The sequence below is a fragment of the Cherax quadricarinatus genome, chromosome 3 (genome assembly GCF_038502225.1).
Source record: "Cherax quadricarinatus isolate ZL_2023a chromosome 3, ASM3850222v1, whole genome shotgun sequence".
Classification (NCBI taxonomy): domain Eukaryota; kingdom Metazoa; phylum Arthropoda; class Malacostraca; order Decapoda; family Parastacidae; genus Cherax; species Cherax quadricarinatus.
In genome coordinates this window covers 69,403,053-69,421,515 of record NC_091294.1, presented here as the reverse complement: position 1 = coordinate 69,421,515, position 18,463 = coordinate 69,403,053, and the positions used below count along the sequence as shown (strand labels likewise).

General features: G+C 37.5%; 1 protein-coding gene across 5 annotated transcripts in view; it reads left to right on the top strand.

Moving 5' to 3' along the window:
- The window catches only part of wds (WD repeat-containing protein wds), a 51,953-nt gene extending 33,799 nt beyond the window's left edge, over positions 1 to 18,154 (top strand). For 4 of the 5 annotated variants that reach the window (XM_070092195.1, XM_053800593.2, XM_053800580.2 and 1 more), the window contains 3 exons: positions 2,574 to 2,805; positions 11,271 to 11,358; positions 14,629 to 18,154. In XM_070092195.1, coding sequence (XP_069948296.1) covers positions 2,574 to 2,805; positions 11,271 to 11,358; positions 14,629 to 14,729 — 421 coding nt within the window. In that variant the 3' untranslated portion in view covers positions 14,730 to 18,154. Of the gene's footprint in view, positions 1 to 2,573; positions 2,806 to 6,809; positions 6,953 to 11,270; positions 11,359 to 14,628 lie in introns of those variants that run through there. The other variant, XR_008409709.2, reaches the window with a different exon arrangement.
- The last annotated feature ends 309 nt before the right edge of the window (positions 18,155 to 18,463 follow it).

The window sequence follows — 18,463 nt, the reverse complement described above, 5'->3', positions numbered from 1 at the left end:
GTGGGTGTGGGAGGGAAGAGGAGCGATTGGTGGAATGATGATGTAAAGAGAGTAGTAAGGGAGAAAAAGTTAGCATATGAGAAGTTTTTACAAAGTAGAAGTGATGCAAGGAGGGAAGAGTATATAGAGAAAAAGAGAGAGGTTAAGAGAGTGGTGAAGCAATGTAAAAAGAGAACAATTGAGAGAGTGGGTGAGATGTTATCAACAAATTTTGTTGAAAATAAGAAAAAGTTTTGGAGTGAGATTAACAAGTTAAGGAAGCCTAGAGAACAAATGGATTTGTCATTTAAAAATAGGAGAGGAGAGTTATTAAATGGAGAGTTAGAGGTATTGGGAAGATGGAGGGAATATTTTGAGGAATTGTTAAATGTTGATGAAGATAGGGAAGCTGTGATTTCATGCATAGGGCAAGGAGGAATAACATCTTGTAGGAGTGAGGAAGAGCCAGTTGTGGGTGTGGGGAAAGTTCGTAAGGCAGTAGGTAAAATGAAAGGGGGTAAGGCAGCTGGGATTGATGGGATAAAGATAGAAATGTTAAAAGCAGGTGGGGATATAGTTTTGGAGTGGTTGGTGCTATTATTTAATAAATGTATGGAAGAGGGTAAAGTACCTAGGGATTGACAGAGAGCATGCATAGTTCCTTTGTATAAAGGCAAAGGGGACAAATGAAAGTGCAAAAATTATAGGGGGATAAGTCTGTTGAGTATACCTGGTAAAGTGTATGGTAGAGTTATTATTGAAAGAATTAAGAGTAAGACGGAGAATAGGATAGCAGATGAACAAGGAGGCTTTAGGAAAGGTAGGGGGTGTGTGGACCAGGTGTTTACAGTGAAACATATAAGTGAACAGTATATAGATAAGGCTAAAGAGGTTTTTGTGGCATTTATGGATTTGGAAAAGGCGTATGACAGGGTGGATAAGAGGGCAATGTGGCAGATGTTGCAGGTGTATGGTATAGGAGGTAGGTTACTGAAAGCAGTGAAGAGTTCTTACGAGGATAGTGAGGCTCAAGTTAGAGTATGTAGGAAAGAGGGAGATTATTTCCCAGTAAAAGTAGGCCTTAGACAAGGATGTGTGATGTCACCGTGGTTTAATATATTTATAGATGGGGTTGTAAGAGAAGTAAATGCGAGGGTCTTGGCAAGAGGCGTGGAGTTAAAAGATAAAGAATCACACATAAAGTGGGAGTTGTCACAGTTGCTCTTTGCTGATGACACTGTGCTCTTGGGAGATTCTGAAGAGAAGTTGCAGAAGTTGGTGGATGAATTTGGTAGGGTATGTAAAAGAAGAAAATTAAAAGTTAATACAGGAAAGAGTAAGGTTATGAGGATAACAAAAAGATTAGGCAATGAAAGATTGGATATCAGATTGGAGGGAGAGAGTATGGAGGAGGTGAATGTATTCAGGTATTTGGGAGTGGACGTGTCAGTGGATGGGTCTATGAAAGGTGATGTGAATCATAGAATTGATGAGGGTAAAAGGGTGAGCGGTGCACTTAGGAGTCTGTGGAGACAAAGAACTTTGTTCTTGGAGGCAAAGAGGAGAATGTATGAGAGTATAGTTTTACCAACACTCTTATATGGGTGTGAATCATGGGTGATGAGTGTTGCAGCGAGGAGAAGGCTGGAGGCAGTGGAGATGTCATGTCTGAGGGCAATGTGTAGTGTGAAGAAAATGCAGAGAATTCGTAGTTTTGAAGTTAGGAGGAGGTGCGGGATTGCCAAAACTGTTGTCCAGAGGGCTGAGGAAGGGTTGTTGAGGTGGTTCGGACATGTAGAGAGAATGTAGCGAAATAGAATGACTTCAAGAGTGTATCAGTCTGTAGTGGAAGGAAGGCGGGGTAGGGGTCAGCCTAGGAAAGGTTGGAGGGAAGGGGTAAAGGAGGTTTTGTGTGCGAGGGGCTTGGACTTCCAGCGGGCATGCGTGAGCGTGTTTGATAGGAGTGAATGGAAACAAATGATTTTTAATACTTGATGTGCTGTTGGAGTGTGAGCAAAGTAACATTTATGAAGGGATTCAGGGAAACCAGCAGGCCGGACTTGAGTCCTGGAGATAGGAAGTACAGTGCCTGCATTCTGAAGGAGGGGTGTTAATTTTGCAGTTTAAAAATTGTAGTGTAAAGCACCCTTCTGGCAAGACAGTGATGGAGTGAATGATGGTGAAAGTTTTTCTTTTTCGGGCCACCCTGCCTTGGTGGGAATCGGCCAGTGTGCTAATAAAAAATAAAAAAAAAAGTTATATGAAGGTTTAGTTAGTAAATATCATTACCTGGCCCTATGCCAGGCTAGAAAAATTCTAAACCAGTCACAGTTATGATGAAGAACCCACACACACACATTAGCTGATTATTGATACATCTTTCACTGAAGGGTGTCATCTTGTACTTTGAGAAATAGCAGTAATAATAAGTACTAAGTTTTGCAGTGATGTTTTCTAATTGTTACCAGTGATGATTACTAAATATTAGTAGTGATAAGTACCAATTATTGGCAGTGATATGCTTTAATGACTAGCAGTAATAAATACTACTACTACTAGCAGTATTGAATACTAATTGTTGTTATTTTTTTCAGTCGAATCTGGGACACGACTTCTGGGCAGTGTCTCAAAACACTGATCGATGATGATAATCCTCCAGTTTCCTTCGTTAAGTTCTCTCCTAATGGGAAATACATTTTAGCTGCCACACTTGACAACACCTTAAAGCTGTGGGATTACAGTAAAGGAAAATGCCTTAAGACATATACAGGCCACAAAAATGAAAAATATTGCATCTTTGCTAATTTTTCGGTAACTGGTGGTAAGGTAAGTGTTTTTATTTATCTAGTTGTATTTGTTCGGTGTATAACTTTTAGTAGAGAAGACCAGTCATGCTAACAAACAATGAGTGTTACCAGTTCTTATACATAATCAGTTCAAATTATGTTCATTACCTATCTGAATTTGATGGTTGAGTTCCAGCTGCTGGTCCCAACTGTTCTGAGCACCGGTGATGCAGTGGAGCCCTGTCACGTCTATTTTTGAACTTCTGTGTGAAGTTCGCCTCAGTTGTCACTGTTCACCTCATCCCACTTCCATACCAGAGACCCCCATGGGTTATTCAGTCTTGTTGTATTCCTGGTAAAGCACCTATCCTTGTCTTCCCTGTCTGTATCCCATATTAATTTGTATGTTTGTACACAGGTTGCCATGCTTCAACACTTATATCTTTTAATACTATATTTCACACTATAATGTATTAATACTTATTACAGTAAAATGCTTGGTCAAAGAGAAAGAAATCTGATACTGAGATAACTGGGTAATGTGGAAGATAATTGAGATAGGGGGTTACAATTAGTGGACAAAACTAAATATTCACAAGCAGTATAAAATAAAGTCTTCAGTACATCACTCTCAGAAGACCTCACACAGAGCCTCAGCTCTGTCCCTAATAGAGGCTGGTCAAGTCCTCACTCAGATTTCTCAGCTATATGCCCAACCAAAACTCCTTACCAAGTCTCCCTCTTGACTGTTTTCCCTGAGCTTATAAAGGCCTACACCCCCCTCCTCCCCATAACTTCTGGTTAAAGGTCAATTTCCATGGGAAAAAATTACCAAGTCGTCTCCATAGAGTCTAGAGTTCTCTTTTTGCAGACAGAAACAGGAGACCTGTCTCAAGATCTCACACTTGAATATTTGCCAAGTAAAATAACTCTGTGACCATCTCATTACAGCACACTTTTGGCAGTTCATCTATTTCGAAGTGTGTCATGTAATTTTTAGTTCTCTCTCCGAAGTTCATCCTGTGGCTTTCCCGTAACTTTTTAGCAGTCATCATTTCCTACTATTCCTCTGTTGTTCCCCACTTATGGCTTACCAAATTCAAATTCCTGAGCTCTTTCTGATTGCAGTTTGTTGTGGAAACATCACATGGAATCCCTGAAAGTAATGTATTTTAGTAGATAGAATTTTTGCTGTTGTTGTCTTGGGTTACTTGCCCTTAGTTTTGTGTAAACTAAATTTTGAAGACAAACTTTTATTCCTCTGCTTCTGCTACCCCTTACTTACTGAATCACTGGAGTACCCACTGCCTCAATCTTTGTTGCATACTTACCTACACAATAGTCACAGTTTCTATAAATTCTTTTGTTTTTGTTATGTACAGTCCTTTAATTCACTCGCTCAGAACTTTATAAGTCACCTTTGTCTTCATCTTCCTGCTTCGTAATTCTCTCTCCCATCTCACTACCTCCCAGTGCTAAATCAACCAGGCTGTGTTGGATATGTGGGCCAATGGGCCACAGACAGCAACATCCTGGTTGAACGGGTAAACAACAGATAAGTCCGGCCCCAGGTTATGCCATATGATGAGGAAAACTCTCAGAATTAGGTATATCACCATTTAAGAGTACTCTGCTGCAGCTCTACATAGGTCACAGGACACACGCCCTTGATCTTTCATGTCACGGGAAGGCACAATGTTCCATTTATTGTTGTTTGCCAGGTCTCTTCAGTATATTTTAATAGAGAGCTTTGTCTTTCATAGAATACATACTCTTTTTTTTCAGTCCCTCTTTCAATTGACTCCTATGATCACAGTGGTACCTCAAGTTTTGAACCGCTCCCAACTCGAACACTCACGTGAATGTATTTTTGTAAGTGCATTTTTGGGGACCTGAAATGGACTAATGTTAATTTACATTATTCCTTGTGGGGACAAATTTGGAATGAATTAAGTTCGTAACTCAAGGTTCCACTGTACTTTGTTTTTCTGTTTGAAAATATTATCATACATATGCTGTCTATTGTCATTTGTCCACAGTTGAGCTGTTGCACTAAATATTGGCACATACTCAAACTTTCCTAATTAAGGACGTAGCGATGCCAAAAGTTTTACCAATACCAGTACTCAGTTGTAGGTCAATATCAGTACCAATACTTTTAGTATTTTTATTTATTAAATTGTGATAACTGGGTTCAGCAAGTGGAATAGGTGGTAAGTTACTAAATGCTGTAGAGTTTTTATGGGGATAGTGAGGCTCAGGTTAGGGTGTGTAGAAGAGAGGGAGACTACTTCCCGGTAAAACTAGGTCTTAGACAGGGATGTGTAATGTCACTATGGCTGTTTAATATATTTATAGATGGGGTTGTAAAAGAATTTACCTCTTTTACTAGGGTGTTGGGGAGAGAGGGTGGGAATAAATTATGGGGAATCAAATACAAAATAGGAATTGACACAGTTGCTTTTTGCTGATGATACTGTGTTTATGGGAGATTCTAAAGAAAAATTGCGAAGGTTAGTGGATGAGTTTGGGAGTGTGTGTAAAGGTAGAAAGTTGAAAGTGAACATAGAAAAGAGTAAGTTGATGAGGGTATCAAATGATTTAAAGAAAAATTGGGGAGGAGGAATATGGAAGAAGTGAATGTTTTCAGATGCTTGAGAGTTGACGTGTCAGCGGATGGATTTATGAAGGATGAGGTTAATCATAGAATTGATGAGGGAAAAAAGGCGAGTGGTGCATTGAGGTATATGTGGAGACAAAAAACTTTATCTATGGAGACAAAGAAGGGAATGTATGAAAGTATAGTAGTACCAACACTTATATGGGTATGAAGCTTGGGTTGTGAATGCAGCAGTGAGGAGGCGGTTGGAGGCATTGGAGATGTCCTGTCTAAGGGCAATGTGTGGTGTAAATATTATGCAGAAAATTCGGAGTGTGGAAATTAGGAAAAGGTGTGGAGTTAATAAAAGTATTAGTCAGAGGGCAGAAGAGGGGTTGTTGAGATGGTTTGGTCATTTAGATTATTATTATAATCAAAAAGAAGCGCTAAGCCACAAGGGCTATACAGCTATACATTTAGAGAGAATGGATCAAAGTAGAATGACATAGAGAGCATTTAAATCTGTAGGGGAAGGAAGGCAGGGTAGGGGTCATCCTCGAAAAGGTTGGAAGGAAGGGGTAAAGGAGGTTTTGTGGGTGAGGAGCTTGGACTTCCAGCAGGCGTACATGAGCATGTTCGATAGGAGTGAATGGAAACGAATGGTATTTGGGACCTGATAACCTGTTGGAGTGTGAGCAGGGTAATATTTAGTGAAGGGATTCAGGGAAACCGGTTATTTTTATATAACCGGACTTGAGTCCTGGAAATGGGAAGTACAATGCCTGCACTCTAAAGGAGGGGTTTCGGGATATTAGCAGTTTGGAGGGATAGGTTGTGTATCTTTATATGTATATGCTTCTAAACTGTTGTGTTCTGAGCACCTCTGCAAAAACAGTGATTGTGTGTGAGTGAGGTGAAAGTGTTGAATGATGATGAAAGTATTTTCTTTTTGGGGATTTTCTTTCTTTTTGGGTCACCCTGCCTCAGTGGGAGATGGCCGACTTGTTAAAAAAAAAAATGACTAGCCTTGTATCATATAGGGCGACTTTTTCTTTTACAGTATATAAATCTCCCTTTGAGTAAAGTATTTATTAAATCTGTTGCATTAAGGAGCAAGTCTTTTTTGACATGTTATTTTTAACTTATGACTTTCGTTTTTATTTTGGTGTTGAAACTTACTTTATCACGTAAAACCAGACAGAAGTCGGATTAATCTTAAAATTTGATGTGAAGTGTCATTGGAAGCAAAGACATAACCCAGACCCCACTACCCATGACTTATTCTACAAGTGAGTCATAGGGTTCCACTTGCTCGTTCAAGGTGGCACAAATAGCTCAGCCATATAAAAAAGATTTTTAATTTTGAAGACTCAACCCTTGAGGTTTGAGAACATGCAAGCCAAAATGCTGCCAACACATAGTGGCCTGCTTCAAATCTATTTCAGTTGAGCTCATGTTGGAAGGTTGACTGGTGTCAACTACTCGTTGTCGGTGGGTAGCCAGCAAACCTCCAAGAGGAGTCGCTGAAAGCAACTCTCAAGGGTCATATTCACTCTCACATACAACCCATAAGAACAGTCAGTACAATGTAAGTCATAGATCTTAGCTAATAATCCTCCATCTCAAGAGCTTATAAAGAATGGAAAACACACAAATATATAGATTAAAATATTTATAATTTGTGGTATGTTGCAATATTTCCTACCTAATATTCTGTATAACATTACAGTAGAACCTCGGTTTTTGTGAGGCCTAGTCTGTATGTAAAACTATAGTTATTCTTTATAAAATGTATTTTTTGTTAATATTTTTGGGTGTCTGGAATGGATTAATTGAATTTACATTATTTCTTATGGGAAATATTAATAAAAAATACATTTCGTAGAGAATAACTAGTTTTTACATACAGACTAGGGCATACGAAAACCCAGGTTCCACTGTACCTCCTTTCAAAAAACCAGGTTAAATTATTGTTACTAAGTATATTTTTATTGTGTATCTTGAGGTTTTAGAGCATCATTGTTATTTTGGACTCTGTAGCTTGACTTTTTCAGACCAAAATGCTGTGTGTATTTTAAACTGCAATTGATTACATTACTGTACAGGGGGTTGCCCAGCTTGCAGCTTGTTATCCTATACATCCTCATCTTAGGTGAATACACTGGTTTTAACTTCATTCTTAAAAATGAATTAGATGTGGAATAATAGTGATGGGTAATGTAAGATTATAGCAAATCTAATTTTATTGTTTAACAATGAAATAAAAGCACTCTACTTGCCTAAGATAGGTTACTTCTCCAATTCCTTCCTCTTCTCTTCCTTTCCTCCTCTTCTATTCCTTCCTCTTCTCTTTCTTTCCTCCTCTTCTATTCCTTCCTCTTCTCTTCCTTTCCTTCTGTTCCTTTCCTCCTATACTTTCCTCTACTCCCATTCCTTCCTTTTCTCCAATCTTTTCCTCTTCTCCCATTCCTTTCTTTTCTCCAATCTTTTCCTCTACTCCCATTCCTTCCTCTTCTGTCATTCCCTCTTTCATTGTCTTTCATTGCATCTAGCACAACACTACATATTCTCTGCCCCTCTACCCCTCACTGGTGTGGTTTGGTGTAGGTGGGAGAATGTGAGTGAGGGAAGTACAGTGTCAGTTAAAAAAAAAACTTTGCTCATTACTCTGTTTTATACAAAAATTTAGCTTTGACTGTCAACAAAAGTGCTGTACAAGTTATATAATCTGACCTTTTTTTGACTTATATGTGCTGCACATGGAGTCTACTAAAGATAAAAAAATAAGCAGCATCCATAATGACTCACATCTTCATGAGCTCCTTTTCAGTTTTGGCACAGATCAGGCATCTTGTCACTTTAGGTTGTTCTTCATCTTGTCATGCATTTTATCTTGGATTTAAGTCTGGGTTATTACCAGACCTATCAAACATTAATATTGTTATCACTGAACGACTCTTTAACTATATTGGATGTGTGACAGTCCGCATTATGTTTGCTGAAAAACTCACAGCCATGAATATCAAATGACAATTTCAGATGGTCCTCTAGTACCTCAGTATACTGCATCCCATTCATTTTGTTTTAAGGAAGGGAGAACAGTCCTGCTCTTCCCTTTACAGCACTGAAAGTACACCACACCATATTGTCTGAGTGTTTAACACTTTTCTCCAGTTCTGGAGTTCCTGACTCTTCAGTGCTCTCCCGCTGTGGATAAGAGGAATTACCTACAAATCCCTTGCTGTCTTCAAAGGGGGAACTGGACAAGTTCATCAGATCAGTGACTGACCAACCAGGCTGTGGTTTGTACATTTGACTATGTGAGGCCAGTAGTAACATCCTGGTTGACCAGGTCTTGATTCCCCCGGAGGCCTGGTCTGGGACTGGACCACCAGGGAGGTGGGGGGTTGACCCCCAGAAGCATCTTACAGGCATACTTGGGATTTCGCTTGTTGCTACCATAAGGGTGACAAACTCACCCTGACATACCTTGGATGCACCTGAAGTTAGCTTCATCACTAAACATCACCTTTCTCCACTTCTCTGAACCTCAGTGTTTGTATTTATCACACAAATCCAGCCTCTTGGTTGTCATGGCCTTTGATAACTAAGGTTTTACAACTGTGCCTCAAGGGAATCGGGAGGTGATACTGTAGCATGTGGGATGTGATCCTCTCCAACTTATATTTGAGCAGATTTGGGTGGATTTTCTTTACTTCAGATGATGAAATTGCATGGTTCTAATCACTAATCTTTTCAGTAACTGACTTGTCTCTATTGAGGTCTTTGTAGGTCAAGCATAGATTGGTTGTTTAGGAGCAGGAACCACATTGGGTGGAAGATCATGTGACCTCTGAGGGAGATGTTTATTTTGGTAAAGCATTTGGCCAGTGACCCATGGAAAGTGCTTCAGGATAAACAGTATAGATTAGCACCTCCCTAGTGTACTTCCTTACTATGACTAGAAACCACAAGTGTACTTCCTTTGGCTAGACACCACCACCACTTGATGTACTACAAGTGTACTTCCTTGCTTTGGCTTGATACCAACACTCTTTAACCTTTGCACTGTCTCCCACAAAGGTCTACATCATTGACACCAGTGTCACTCAGGTAGATGTGTGTTTTGGATGCAACTCCCTCAGATATACTGAGTAATAAATATTGACCTAGACATGAGAGTGGGTTTTTGTGGCGGGCTTGCACATCATAAAAAAAAATCTTGCCTCATGCAGTGCATGATGGGAAAAATAAATCTCTGACCTTGTGTTTGGTTTAAAATTGTGACTTTGAGGTGTGTTCTAGGGTAGTTTTTATATTTTAATTTTCCCTTTCTTGTTATCATTTGATAGAATAGAAGACATAGTAGCTACTTCCCTTCTGCCAGTTTCAGAAGGAAAGTAGCTTGAAGTAGTGGAAGTATACACAAATAACCCACACATAGGAGAGGAGAAGCTTACAAGATCTTCAGTTATTGGGACACCCTAAACCGTGACGAGTCATTCTTGGTTATGTTTAATTTTTCAAAAAAAAACAGGGTAAAAACCTTACTTTTTTTGTGTGTAATGGTAGAAACGTTTACAGAGTTTATTTTAGATTCGTTTTGAAAACACCATCACTATTTTTTTTTTTTTTTTTTTTTTTTTATATAATTTTGTCCACAACTGGCCAAATTAGGGACTTCTTGTGCTTAGTCAATAGATCGGAAAGTATTGTAAGAAAATAGCTAGGTATTGGATCAGTTTGAGCATTGCAATTGGCTTAAAATAGGACTCAAAGTTGGGCAAAATCACCAATACATAAATTGTACTTAGACCACAAAATTTGCACCTATATAATTTCCGTAAGTTTGCCATCAGATTTTGTATTTTTAGTGTCATTACCACCAGAAAAAGTTTCTCTACCATTTCAATTTTTTTAATTGGTACACAGTCAATATTTTTAATTTTGGGGGTCATGACAGTGAAATATGGTTAATGATGTGCTACAAGTGTGCTTCCTAACTTCCTAGACATTACCACCACTTGATTATATGCTACAAGTGTACTCCCTTATTTCAGCTACACACCACCACCACTTGAATATGTGCTACACTTCCCTAATCAACTGTTTTCCCATTTGATTTTGCTAAATGCTTTGGTCTTTTATTTTTCTTCTCTCCTGTTTGCATTTTTTTTTAACACACTGGCCATCTTCCACCTAGGCAGGGTGACCCAAAAAAGAAATACTTTCACCATCATTTACACTATAACTGTCTTGCCAGAGGCACACAGAGACTACAGTTTAGATGTCACTCTAAACAATAAATATCCTTTAAAGTGCAGGCATTGTACTTCCCACCTCCAGGACTCAAGTTTGGCTAACTGGTTTCCCTGAATCCCTTCACAAAGTATTACCCTGCTGACACTCCAGCAGCTCTTGAGGTCCCCAAAACCATTTGTCTCCATTCTCTCCTATCTAACACACACACATGCCTGCTGTTTACGCATGGTAATTAAAATTCGACTCGCATCACCTCATGCATTTGTCATGTTTGTTTCTCACTGCAAAATAAAAGCCTAGGGAAATATTTAACAAGTGTTAAGTTCACTTTGTTGCATGTTTAAACCTTTAAACCATGTAAATATTGTGGCTACAACCAGTTATTGAAGGCAATGGAGTTCCCAGAGTGAGTACAACACCAAACACAAATCATCTTCTTTCAACAAACTGGCTGTATCCCACCTAGGCAGGGTGGCCCAAAAAGGAAAACAAAAGTTTCTCTTTTTAAATTTAGTAATACCAAACACAAATATATATAGATATAGCACAACTTTATTATTCACTCCTCTTAGACTGTATCTAGTATATAATATTTAATGTTCAACTTATGCAGGCTGTTAATGGTGGTTTTCTTCACTTTTCAGTGGATTGTATCAGGATCTGAAGACAATTTTATTTACATCTGGAATCTTCAAACCAAAGAAATTGTTCAAAAATTAGAAGGACACTCAGGTAATTATTATATTTTTTATATATGTATTACGTATTTACATTTGATCAGTGTAGTGATGCATTTCTGAAAAATCTGCTGGGAGTACATGACTTAAATGCTAGTGAAAGTTGCAAAATCCTTCCTATTGTCAGTTATAATCCCCAGCCAGAAATATGACACAATGCAGCTATGATAAATTTAATCTAACAAAAAACATTGTAAAGTCAGCCAACCCAACCATTGCTGTGATAATAGGTAATTTCAAGCCTGGTAATGTAAATTGGGATACCATATACTGATCCAAAAGTGAGGAGCAGGATACTTAATGCTGTAATGTACTTAGCTCCACAATGTAGGTTGTTATTGTTATATGATGCACTAAACCTGTGTGGAGTGTTCACTACAAGTAACAGTACAAGCTTGTTCTTTGGTCTGCCAGTAGCAAGACAAAAACTCAACTCTTGCAGCCAGGCTTTGTTTCTCAATAATACAGAATGATCCAAGGCAACGTGTTCAAGAGTTCAAGACATGACACAATTAAGAGTAGATGAAAAAACAGCTAGCCAGGACTGTATTTTCATCACCATTCAGGTGAATATAGAAAAAAATTAATATGAAGTTTCCCTGAAAACAAGCAATCTTTGTTGACATTCTGCTACTTGATGTATGTACAGTATAAGTAAAAAAGCAGAAAAGTGGATGGAAAATCAGACCGATGTATATGAGGTGGCTTTTAAATAATGAGGCTTTTTTGGCATAAGTATTGTGGAACTCCAAAATCAAAAGGTAGTCTACCCAGGAGAATCTGAAATTTTTCAGCCAGAAGCATAAAGAACCAATGGACAGACTTGGACCTGACCACTGGGAAGTACAGTAGTTTAGTAGCACTACGACAACCCTTGACTCAGCTCACAGTGTAAGGGACCTTAAACTAGGAACAGAAGAGAGTGGAGAAAAAAGTTCAGAACTATCTGCCAGAGACCAGGGAAAGCTAGCAGTAGAACTAGAAATTAGTATTGTCGTGCATGAAGAACAAGCTGCAGGCTGAAAAATGCAAAGCAGCCAAAGAAAACACAGACCCAAAATTACATCATGGGCATGCTGAATGAAAAAAAAATCGGTGAAAAATCATATCAAGAAAGAAGGGAATGCAGTCACAGGAGATGATTGTGAAGTTTGTGGTGAGCTCAACAAAAGACTTGAATCCATTTACAATAAACAAGACCCAGTACCATAGATAGAAGGGAGGGCAGACTAAGCAGCAGTAGTTAGCAGTCAAATGATTCTTTAGGTCATAGGTATGTAATACAAGTTAAAGAATAAGACATGCATATGTGCAGCACCTGGGTATCTTTACTGAGAGATGCTTTGTCCATCAGGAGCTTTCAGAGACATGAAAATGGGTTTTTATGGTGGAGCCAATAGGAGGATAGTAGTAGTCCAGCAGTATACAGTGGTACCCCAAGTTTCAGCCATAATTCGTTCCAGAAGGCTGTTCGAGTGCCGTTACCGAATGAATTTGTTCCCATAAGGAATAATGTAAATTAGATTAGTCTGTTTCAGACCCCCAAAAATACACTTACAATAATACACTCGCATAATTGTTCGATTTGGGGGCTGTACGAAACTCAGGGTACCACTGTATGATGTGGTCACATGTGGCTGGGACTCAATAGTGGAAGTAGGTCAGGCCCACTAGGTGGATTACTACATTAACAATCAAGTTGTAGAGACATTTATTTTCCTACAAGGAAGCTAGTGGTCATTCTAGTAGTGGAGCCAGTTGTGGTCCTGACTTACTTCACTAGTGGGCCCAACCCACATGTAACCACATACACTACTGCTGCTTCACTACTACTTTCACTGGCTATACTTTATAAATGGGTCCATTCTCGTGTTGAGATGAGACTGATAAAGTCCTTGGTGAGAAAAACACCTCTCAATAAAGATACCTATGTGTTGCACATGTATCTTGCTGATTCAAGCAAGTGAATGAGTAAGTTACGAATTTTGTAACAACTTAAGACATCAATGGAAACACCACTTCAGTATTATATTATCAAAACCAAGATCTTACTTAATATATTCATTCCTGCATATCTTTTGTGTCCTAATTAAGATATTCACTGTTTCCACCTTTTAGTATGCAGAGCAAGCTGTTAATGGGACTGTTTCATTCAGAGTTGAACTTTGTTAACTCATAGAGAGGATACTTTTTACACATACAGTGGACCCCCGGTTAACGATATTTTTTCACTCCAGAAGTATGTTCAGGTGCCAGTACTGACTGAATTTGTTCCCATAAGGAATATTGTGAAGTAGATTAGTCCATTTCAGACCCCCAAACATACACGTACAAACGCACTTACATAAATACACTTACATAATTGGTCGCATTCGGAGGTAATCGTTATGGGGGGGTCCACTGTATATTGAAAGAGATTGAGGTAATTCTGTTGAATCTTCTATACGGTTCACCATCGAAGAAAAGAGAGTGAGACAATATACTTCCCTTTCTAGATGTCTTAATTAAAATACAGTAGATCAATTTCTAAAATTTTAGGTTTACCATAAACCCACTAATAAAAAAAAATCTTGGCCCTCATGTAGTTCTACATCATGAGCTCAGCTCATTCAGATAAGCTGTGAGCATTAAATTTTGGCCTAGATATGAGAGAATGGGTCTGTGCAGTGAGTGTGCACCATATAAAAGAAAAATCCTGCCCAACGTGGTGTATGATGGGAAAAACAAAACTATGGCCGTATGTGTGGTTTAAAATAGCAATTTGTGGTGTTTTCTCAGATGGCTTTTATGGTTTTATTGGCTGTTTCTTGGTATCATTTGATAGAATGGAAGACATATTGCTGAAACAGAAATTATTTTGGAAGGAACTTGAAATTGAACTCAAAGTAGCGGAAATATTTGATTTTTGTCGATATTTTGGAGGACAGGTAAGGCCTTCCTACAACCCCCAGTCTGTTTTATGTATTATTGTATAGGTCTGATTCAATTATTGGGATGCTGTAAGCCATAAATAATTTTTCCTGGTTATATATTATCCAAGATATAGAGTAAATCCTCTGTTTTTTGTGAAAATAGGAATTCAAAATGCTTGCTCCCAGGTCTCTTACATTTCTCATCCACTCTGTAGAGCGGCTTGATTGCATCTTGTACGCTATACCAAACTCAAAAGCATTTTGAACCAGTCATAACACCAACTGTTTTAGCTAATTTATCAGCTGTCAAGATTTATTTTCCATTTTAATATTTAATGCTGTTGTTTTTACAGATGTTGTATTATGCACAGCATGTCATCCAACACAAAACATCATCGCATCTGGAGCACTTGAGAATGATAAAACTATTAAGTTGTGGAAAAGTGATACTTAAAAGCAAGCAAGCCTCATGCAACATAAGAAGGCATCTCCAGATATAAATTATCCTGTGACAAATAGAAACTGATACACGTTTTTTTTTTTTTTTTTTTTTTTTTTTTTTTTTTTTTTTTATTATTATTATTATTATTACTGTGTTATGGCTGTAAATAGAAGAGTGTTACTTCTCTAGCAATTTCATATTCCTTTAAGATTATGAAATTACTGATGAATATTTTAAGTTCAGTGATGGAATAATTCAGGTACATTCTGCAAGATCACTATTGAGTTAAATATTAATATGCGTGTTGAGTGTTTGTGTATATAACTCGCTGAACAGAGTTATGTATGTCAGACGTGTTGTGTATGTATATACCATATATATATTACAACAGAATGGTAGCAGATATGAAAATTCAGTTTACTGCAAATGATAGCTGGACTAATAGTTTTCATACAGCTTCATGGTTGTCTAACATAAGGAAGCTTACCATGTTCACCTCTTATGTCTCGTAACACTGCTAAGTGATACTCCAGCTCATTCTATATACATGTATTGGCTAACATCTCTTGTGTGACTTTTCTGATGCCAACATTTATTCTAGTATGGAGTGCTTTAGTGCCAGCTACTGGTATCTGGAAAACAAGAAAAAGTCTGAGGGCATGATTTTAATGAAGGTGGATGGGGAAGGGGGGGTTATTCAGCGGGACAGTGACTCTCGGTCCATCTACCAGGAAACCTCACGTTTAAATAATTATGCTATCACATGCAGAGAACTACATTTTCTTATCTTTTACCAGACTGTTATAATAAAATCTTGAAAACAGAAAAAGACTGTGAACTGGCATTTCACAATGTGGTGGAGATTACAATGTGTGTAAGGACTACTAGACACTAGTCCCACAACTATAATGAGAGTGCCAGTTAGTTAAACCACTTGGTTGAGAACTTTCAAAAACCTTCCAATTATTTTTTCCAGTGTTTCTTGATAGTACTTATTTCTGTATTTTTTTTTTTTTTTTTCACAGATGGTTGTTGCAATCATTGCCCTATAACCATGTGTCATAAGAGGTGATGGGAATGCAGCACACAAGAGGCGGGTTATATTATCTCTCTTTATACATATACCAAGAAGAAAAAGATTTAAGTTTTGAAGATAGGTAGTCTTGAGTTTACTTAGATGTATGTACATTAGCATGGATGTTAAGAAAATTGATTACAAGGATTGTTTGGTGTAAAATAAATATGGTATGCAAAAAGTGAGTTATAATAAGTGTTATGTTTGTATAGAGAAAAAATATTCTGAAAGATATTAAGTGAATGTTTAGGAAATTTGGAGCCAAAAGAGAGAACAGTTGTTATGGAAGACCTTAATACTGTCAGGGGAGACTTGTAGAGGGCATAGTAAGAAAATTTTTTGGAGTGCCAGAGGCAGAATGGCATTGGAAAATCTAATTGAGTTGGGTTTAACAGAAGTTTTATAATAAGCAGTATACATTTCAAACAAAACAAAGTGCTGCATATAAGTGCATGAAAATACATGCATTTAGAGGAGTGACTTGAGTGTCTGATCAGTATTTAGCAGTAGCTAGAGGAAGAGAAAGGTGGCATACAAGGAAAATGGTGTCAGAAGGTAGAAGATAAGTGAAATTGAAAATATTAAAGAATATGATGATTAGTTAGAGGTATGAGAAACTGTTGGAAGAAAGATTCTTGAGTGATGAGAGAAGTGATTAGGGGGCAGTGTTATGTGGATTGACAAATGCAGTGCTAGTGTGTGCAGCAGATGTTTGTGGTTATAAATGGGCAGTACAGGATACTGCAATTATTGCTGGAGTCATTAGGGGAAGAAAATGTTAATAACTACTGAAATTTCCCAAAACATTATATAATTATCAAAGATCAACTATAAGATATCTAACTGTATCAGACTCAGTATCTCTTAAGACCATGCATACCATTCACGTATAATGCAATCCCATTCACTAAAGACATTAAATAACCACAGTGACGTCAATCAACTCTGTCCACTTTTACTGAAAAATACTTTTCTTCACTTCTACATACCATAACCCGAGGCTCACTATTCTCATAAAAACTCTACAGCTTTCAAAAACTTAACACCTACTTCATACATTTAAATCATTATCCACATCACTCTCCTTTCCTATTCTTTTCCTTATCAAGGTACTAACCACTTATATCCTTCACTGCAAACATTTGATATGTACACACACGCACATGAAAGTAAATAAATCTTTGTATACATATCTATACAGATAGATATAGTGTCAAACTTCAAGTCTCGAACTTGCTGATTTATTCAGCATGTTTCATCTTGCAAGATGTCTGTATTTTATTGGTTGTAAATAATTATAATTAAAGTTAGACGACTAATTTATATTCAAATTTTAGAAACATTGGGCAACATTATCAAGTTAGATTTGATAAAAAAATTCAAAATTTTTAGTGCAATATAATACAATTTTTCTATCAGTCCATAGCAAACTCTTCTCTAACACAATCAGACATGCCTGTTGAATGTTTTAACCATTAATCTACCTGTCTCGCTCTTGCCATACTAAATGACTAAACCAAATCATCACCATTTCCACTTTTTTGAATTATCCTTATTCCTTAACTAATTTTTTCACTTTTAGTCTGCATAATATTCACACTACATACACATTGATCTCAATATGACATTTCCACTGTCACCGGCCTTCTCTTTGCTGCAACACTCATTAACTATTCCTCAGGGGAGACCTGGTCAAGGACTGGGTTATGGGGACATTGAACCCCATGGTCTATACTCATACATTTTTTCATCCACAGATTCTTCAAGATTAGTGTTGAGGAATCTGTATGTCTCATCCACAGATTCCTCAACACTAGTGTTGAGGAATCTGTGGATGAGATATACATGGTCATCTAAGCACTGTTGCTTAGATGACCATTGAGAACCCTCTCAAGTGAAGGGAGAAAAGTGATGCGGATGAGAATGATGAGACAGGTGGGGATGGGGAATAAAGTTAGTGTCACTTTTTTAATCTAGCAGCTCCAAGTTTGATGTGATAGTAGGGTGATCAACACAGAGACACTGGTGTGAGTATTGTTATTGTAGGAAGAAACTCGCACACTATCCTCATACCTCTGCAACTACTCTCTTTGTTGATAGTAAAGGTCTTGCTCTAATTTTTTTATTGAATTTGATAAAGGCTTAGAAAAATTGTATAACAGAACTTCAGTTTCTATTGAAAAACAATCATGTCAAGTTTTTAAAAGTTATTTTTATTCCCTGTATATTGTGCCCAGTAACTAGGCAGTCAAATTAATTATTTTTAATGAAACTACGCAGACTGTAAAGTGTGAAGTGTTTTGAAGTTTAAAATCTGTGTATTATGAAATGGAATGACTTAATAACAATTGTAATATATCCATCTATAGTTTCATTTATAAGTTCTTTAACCTTTTTACTGTACTAGGCAAAATATGTTGTCAGAGCCAAATAGGTATTACAAAAACAATTATTTGGTGCACTGAACTTTTTCAGATCCAGTGCGCAATTTCTTTTCAAGATTTGTGTGACTGAATGTAGCATTCTGAGCAGATTTTCATAGCATTACTTCAGCTTTCTTTAATCCTTTATCAGGCATACTTCATACATGTATACTGTGACCTATTGTTTTTCAAGTGTCTGTTTGTCTTATTCACCACAGTGTTGTGAACAAGACGTGCAATGTCAGGGA